At 41.8% G+C, this 6,921-nt stretch overlaps 1 protein-coding gene across 1 annotated transcript; it reads left to right on the forward strand.

Annotated features, from left to right (window-relative positions):
• Positions 1 to 2,136: 2,136 nt before the first annotated feature.
• On the forward strand, positions 2,137 to 4,810 carry LOC308390771 (NAD(P)H dehydrogenase [quinone] 1-like). The gene is made up of 7 exons (XM_080873044.1): positions 2,137 to 2,242; positions 2,341 to 2,351; positions 3,655 to 3,808; positions 3,884 to 4,014; positions 4,087 to 4,194; positions 4,268 to 4,369; positions 4,446 to 4,810. The coding sequence occupies exons 1-7, from the start codon at positions 2,239 to 2,241 to the stop codon at positions 4,743 to 4,745; spliced, it is 810 nt and encodes a 269-aa protein (XP_080729170.1). The 5' UTR covers positions 2,137 to 2,238; the 3' UTR covers positions 4,746 to 4,810.
• The last annotated feature ends 2,111 nt before the right edge of the window (positions 4,811 to 6,921 follow it).

A 6,921-nucleotide genomic window follows, 5' to 3' on the forward strand; every position in this document is an offset into this window, starting at 1 on the left:
TAAAAGGAATTCAGAGTTAAGAATGGAAAAAACTGTCTCAAGCATAAGCTTTTGTTTCATACACACACACTTTTGGCATGTTTAAAGGGGTTGTATTATCAGTGTTGCTGATATTAAAAGTTTAATAAGTAACGCCTGTGAGCCAAATGCTCAGTTTCACACAGTTTTTCCTTCTCTTACTGTGACAACAGAAGTCCCGCCCACCTGTTGTTCAAACCTTTTGTTTACGAGGGATATCCAATTAGAATAAGATAGCTTACATGGAGCGGTGACACAGTTGAACAACTTGTTTCACTCAGAGGACGGAGCAAGGGCTGCAAAAAGGATCAAATAAATATAAATAAGGATTATTTTGAGCTGCTTTTATTAAAAGGTACTTTAGTAGTGCCCAGGAATAGAAATATGGACTATAAATGAATAGAACAGATCCTCTTTAATATGGACATGAAACTTGTAATTTCTCTCTCTCTCTATATATATATATAAATATATATGTCATAACATAAGAAAATGCATAACAGGCCCTCTTAAAAACAACAATAAAAACAACAAAACGTGTATAATTCTACCTAAGAAACTATGTTACTCATGATGAATCTGCTTGAAGTATAACGAGGCAGAGAAATTAAGAGCCAGCTTACATCAAACAACATAAACCTCCCACATAAACCGCTGTATAATATATTGTATATGTCATTACATCACTGTAAATTGAACTCATCTTCTTTCTATGGCCAGTTCTACCTACCTATCCCAAACATGGGTACTAAAGCACTTCCTTTGCAGCAGAAAAGGGCATGGATCCGTCACATTTCCCTCAAGGCTGTGATGTCCCGGCAACTTTTTGAGGCATAAAAATACATGCGGCTTTGCCAGCAGCTGTTTGCTATGAGCTAACATCCTCTGCTTTTTGTTCTTTAAAGCTGACGCTTGCATTTTTACTGATTTCAAACCTCTCTCCCCCTGCTGTACCGCCAAATTGCCTCAAAAAGCTGCCTGCCAGCGCATCCGGGTGTGTTTATTCTGAGTTTTAGAACTGGCATTGCCGCCGCATGTCTTTGAGGTGAGAGCCTCAGCTGACCGATGGGTCACTTGATTTCTTCTTTCAGTCAGAATGTTTATGTTAGTGTTTCCTGTATGTCATGTGTTGAATTATGAATATGCTGAGACCAATAAAAGAGAAAAACAACGCAGTGCTAGATAATGGTGTCCATTGTCAGAGAGAGTCATTTGGTGGTGTTATACACTCACATTCTGCCTTGTCTACCAGCCGCCTACTCCATCTCTCTGCCTCTGTGTGTCTGTTTGTGTTGTTCTCGAGAGGGTGGGTTGTATATGATAGATGGGGCCTCATACGCACTGTGGCCTGCGTGAGGTTGCCATAATATACCCCCACAAAATATGGCAATTTGACACAGAGGTGAAGAATGAGGAGTGTTTTCAGAATATAAATCATGTTAGTGGGAGCACGCAGCTTTCTTTGAGTGACTTCACTGTGTGTACATGTGCACGCTTTGTTGCACCCCCGTTGTTCTGTTTAAAAAGGTTTTTAACCTGCAGCTTATGCTCCCCCCCACAGCCTGCAGCTAGAGAAGAATGACCACAGTTAACTGTTGCGATTGTTTTGATGCTTTCTCAACCGATGTTTTCTATGCGATCTGTAGCAGATTGAACTTGACATGTTATAATTTGCTTTTCCAGCTACAGGCATGAAGGATTTAGTAATAATATTTCACGGCTGCTTTCATAATATCTGTAATAGCTACAAACTTTTATCTTGGCGCTAATTTTGCATAAGTATATAGATTAATGAAGATCATTCCCCTGTTTAATTGCTTAGCTCCTCGTTTCAACATCTAATAGAATTAATTAACCCTTAGATAACATTCATGTCATGGTGACGACATCAGTTTCTCTGAAAGATGATTCATTTTCATGTCTTTTAAATGACAGACATTGAAAAACTAATTTTAATCATCTTGTAGGAGTGACGCATGCTTGGTGTCCATGCAGTTAAAAGACAAAAAGATCTGAAGATGAGAGGCCTTAGAGAAAATCCCCCACTTCCAGCTGGCAGAGTGATGACTCTGATTGCTGATTGACTGCACCTGGTTGAAGCAGAGCCCATTGGGTGTATAAATCCTGGATACTGAGCTTTACACCAGTAGCAGCTTTCCCCCCATTGGAGTACTAGTGACTTGTGAGCATCAGCAGTCACCGCGGAGCGCTTGTGTCAGAATGTGTAAGTATTTTTGATGGTTGTTTTTATTTTCAGTGCTTTAATGAACTGGTTCTGCTCTAATGGGCACTTTGTGTTATCTATTCTCTTTGACTTTGCAGTCAAGAAAGTGCTGATTGTTAGTGATGGGCAGATGAAGCCCCATGAAGCACTGAAGCTTTTCATCCAATTGGTTCACCCCAACGCGAAGCTTCATGAAGCTTCATTTGCTCTAGCAGGACACCTACTGGACGTAAAAATATTAGTTGGCATGAATTTGAAGAGTGTGGCCTTTTGCACACAGCCTGTAAATGTCAACAACAAAAGGAGTGTGTAAAACATGTATATTGTAGTGATGGCAGTATACTGTGTATATTTATAGTGGCAGTATGGGAAATGATTATTTGGAAATGCTTAAAATGGAAATGATCATTTACTGTGAGGTGAGGTGTGGTTGGGGTGTGGACAGTGGTTGTGCTTTTGTAACGTTGAGGTATGGACAGCTACACACTGAGGCTTTGAGCCTCAGTCCTGCCTGTTCACATTTTATTCTGTAAAAACTAAATTTTCACTGCTTTTATGACCTTTTTAGTGGGGAGAACATAGCTAGGATTTAATGATTTAACAAATCTTTTGAATCCTTTGTCCTCCACAATGCTAAATGGCTGGGAGTCCTCAATCACCATGCTGACCAGGTCTTCATCTATTTGAGATTGTTCTCCTGAGGAAAGACAATAAAGATAAAGCACAAATATAAATATCACACACGTAACTTATAACAGTTGTATAATATTGTTATATCATTTAGTAACATTACTGCATGCTATATTATCATTGCATTTGATGGCTCACCTGGTTTTGCTCCACGATCGGTGTCCCCCTTATTCTCATGCAAAGCTCTGTAGTGCCTAAGCATGGATGAGGTGTTGCTGTTATATCCCAGCTCCCTGGCACATAGCAAACACTTCACCTTGTACAAAAGTCAAGACAGCTCAACATAAATTGTATTGCACCATCAGTATCATGAAAATACATCTTCTGTAGAAATACCTTGTTGGGAGGAATAAGATCAAAATGTTCCCACACAGGGGAGGACATCCTCCTCTTCTTAGCTGGCTCCATTCTCTCCTGACTTTCTCTCCTCACTCTCATAAACCTCCAAACTGTCTCCAAACTCTCACTAACCGCAACTCTCCATCAAACACCCACATTTTTGAATGAAGTCTGAGGGGTTTATATCGCTGTCATATCTCGCGGCAAAGTTCGAACCACTTCATGAACCAGTCACGTGGTACAGCCGGGCAGCGAGGCTTCGGACGTCATTATTTTCAGCTCCTCCCATAAATGAAGCAAGCCTCGATACGCGCTTCGCGGAAACGCCCCCTCCATTACTCGACACACGCTCCGAAGCCTCGATACAGAACGTCCCATCACTACTGATTGTGTATGCCCATGAAAGCCCTGCCTCTTTCAATGCTGCTGCCAAAGATGCTGCTGTGGCAGCTCTGACTGCTCAAGGCTGCACTGTAGAGGTGTCTGACCTGTACGCCATGAAGTTCAAAGCTGCTGCTACAACTGAGGACATCACTGGTATACCAGTATCCTACAGGTATTAAAACATCTTTGCTCTGTTCATCAGATACAAACACTAGATTTTTGTTGCAGGTGGATTGAAGGATGCTGAGAACTTCTGCTACGCAAAGGAGATCAAACTGGCATCAGAGGAGGGCAGACTTGCAGAAGACCTCAAAAAAGAGCAGGAGAAGCTCAAGGAGGCAGACCTTGTCATCTTTCAGGTAGTGTTTGACTGGGAATGTCTTTGTGATCAGGTGTCGTCATCAAAATGACCATTAAACCTGTGTTCCCAGTTCCCCATGTACTGGTCATCTGTTCCTGCAATCATGAAGGGGTGGATGGATCGGGTGTTGGGCTTTGCCTACGCACAGGAGAAGCGGTACAGTGAGGGGATCTTCAAGGTGAGAGCTCCACCAACGTGTCTGTGTTCAGGCTGTGTCCTCTCCCTCTTTGCTCACTCCTTCCTCTGTACAGGACAAGAAAGCCATGCTGTCCTTCACCACTGACTGTCCTGAATCTGTGTGCAGTGACACTGGCATCAATGGTGACATCAATGTCACACTGTGGCCACTGCAGGTGAGGTCTCCCTATAAACCGAGCCAAGCATGAAATGATCTGTCATGTAGTAACAGCTGCTCCTCCCTGTGTGCAGAACGGGATCCTGAACTACTGTGGCTTCCAGGTTTTTGCCCCTCAGATCTTCTGGGATCCTGCTACTGGTTCTCCTGAATCTCGCAGCTCCATGCTGGAGGGCTGGCGCACACGACTGCAAAACCTCTGTGGGGAAGCCACTGTGTACTTTGCTCCCTTGGACTACTTTGACAAGGAGAAGGGTTTCCTGCTGAAGCCTGAGGTCAAAGAGAAATATGCCAGCAAAGAATGTGGCCTCACAGTGGGGATCCACATGGGCAAGCCACTGCCAGCCAACAGCCAGACCAAGGCCGGGGTCTGACAATGGAGTGGGTCCATGTAATGTCTTAAAATGTGTGCTGCAATAAAAAGGCTGCTTTATTCTGATTTTTGAGCATCGAGTCTATTAATGAATCAAAGCTCTCAAGTTGTAACTGGATAATGTGTGTAAAGTGGTTGTGAGTTCAGTAATTTGGACACTACTACTGCACAATGACTTAAAGAAACTTGCCACCTACAAGTACTCACTGACAACCCTGCATAGCAAGTTTGTATAGCGACTACTTCTATATGGAGATGCCTGTTCTTATTCAGGCTGGCCTGATTAGTCTGATGCGTCATTGATTTATAGTAATCACTTGACACAAGTTGCCACCAAACGCGTGTAATTGTGCTGACCAATCTACGCAACTGAGCAGGTTGGTGCAATTGTACAGTGCAACCACCCAAGTGTTTAAAAGTGCAGTCAAGTGACTTTTTCTGGCTTTGTCAAACGGACTTCATTAATTTTCTACAATATGCTATTTGCAGCACAATCTGAATACCGGGTTATAGTTGGCGAGCTAATCACCATGCTGAGGTCAAGAAATGAGAGCTGCCAGCGGCCTCACAGGACTCTTAAGTCCTGCCACCTGTGCCAGTAATTTAGCACGTGACTTTTCTTTTCAACTAAAACCAACGTTGAGATATTTCTAGCTCTGTCACTGCTAGCAGCTAACATGGCCATGCTAATATTCTCCTTAGCTGAGTCACTCCCAGCATCAACAGTAAAGTTTAAAGTTTTAATTACATGTCTAGGAAACCAGACCTTAAACATTGGCATACAGTATATTTTCTCTTATGTCTTATACATAATCCTCCAAAGTGGTTTTTTTTTTTTTTTTTTTTCAGAGCATTGACTCCACTGACTCAACCTAATTTAGTGACTAAAACAACCCAGTGGTGGTTGGGGCTGATAACATTCAAAGTGTGCAATTTTATGCAGGAATACTTTTGTAAATGGCTTTATTTATGGTAGCTAGAGCAGATATTTGAAAGAGTTTGGAACATATTGAACCACCCTTTTTTATTTATATAAGGGGTGGTTAGGAAAATAGGAAATCGGTGGAGCTACTTACTGAAATGTGTGCAAACTTACATGGAAATACAGTACATGTACAATTTTAACAAACTTGGCAATATTTGTATGACACCTTTATTCTGAACTCTCTTTGGAAAGCTTTCTTGTGATTTCCATAATAGTTTTGGGAATAATTCTCCAGGTCTCTTGGAGGTCACACCAAAGCTTTTCTTTTCATGTTTTCTGCCTTTTTTTCTTTTCTCTTTGATGATGATCCCACACTGCTTCAGTAATATTGAGTTTTGGGCTCTGGGGATGCCAATCAGTGACTGATAGTGTCCCAGTGTGTGTTTTTCTATCCAGGTCTGCGTTGCTTCATTGGCAATGTGTTTGGCATGATTGTTATGGTGAAAAATGTTGCCAGTCTGAAGTTTCCAGATGTTATATCATTGTGGATCCAAACATCACTGTCAGAAAAGCAGCCCCAGACCATGACGCTGATGTGGCATCCACCACGTTTTACAGGTGGCCATGGATACTCACTGTTCATCATTCTCCTGACCTTATATTGACAATAACGTGAATAAAATGTTCACATTTGGATTCATCACTCCATGAGACCCAATACCACTGATGTTTCACTTCAGTTTCTGTGTAATTTGGCATACCTCAGCCTTTTCTCCCCATTTCCCTTCCGTAAGAATGGCTTCTTGACAGCCAACCATCCACTGAGAACATTTCTGATGAGCCTTCAGTGAACAGTAGATGGTTCAGCTAAAGGGCCTGATGCATCTCTCAGGTTCTGTATCAGGTCTTTGCTTTCCCCCCTATTTCTTAGGGATTTCAGATACTTTCCATCTGCTTTTCACTACTTCCTCCACTTCTTCTTTTGTTCTCCACTTTTCCAGTTTCCCTCATTTTTAAGGACACTTACTAAGATATGACTAAGATACGTTCTTGGCTAGAAGCTATTTGAGAATCACCTTTTTGGTAAAAAGTAAAATTTTTAGCTGTCAAACTCTGTTATCTTTGGCATTTTTAATAGATGCAGATGAAGAAAATGGAACCAATTATGTGTTTGGGCAACTGGCTGCTAGTAACAAAGTGCCTAAATATACAATTTAATGTTGTTTCTTTGCCAAGTTGTCCATTATGTGTA

The sequence above is a fragment of the Rhamphochromis sp. 'chilingali' genome, assembly GCF_963969265.1.
Source record: "Rhamphochromis sp. 'chilingali' genome assembly, chromosome: 22".
NCBI lineage: Eukaryota > Metazoa > Chordata > Actinopteri > Cichliformes > Cichlidae > Rhamphochromis > Rhamphochromis sp. 'chilingali'.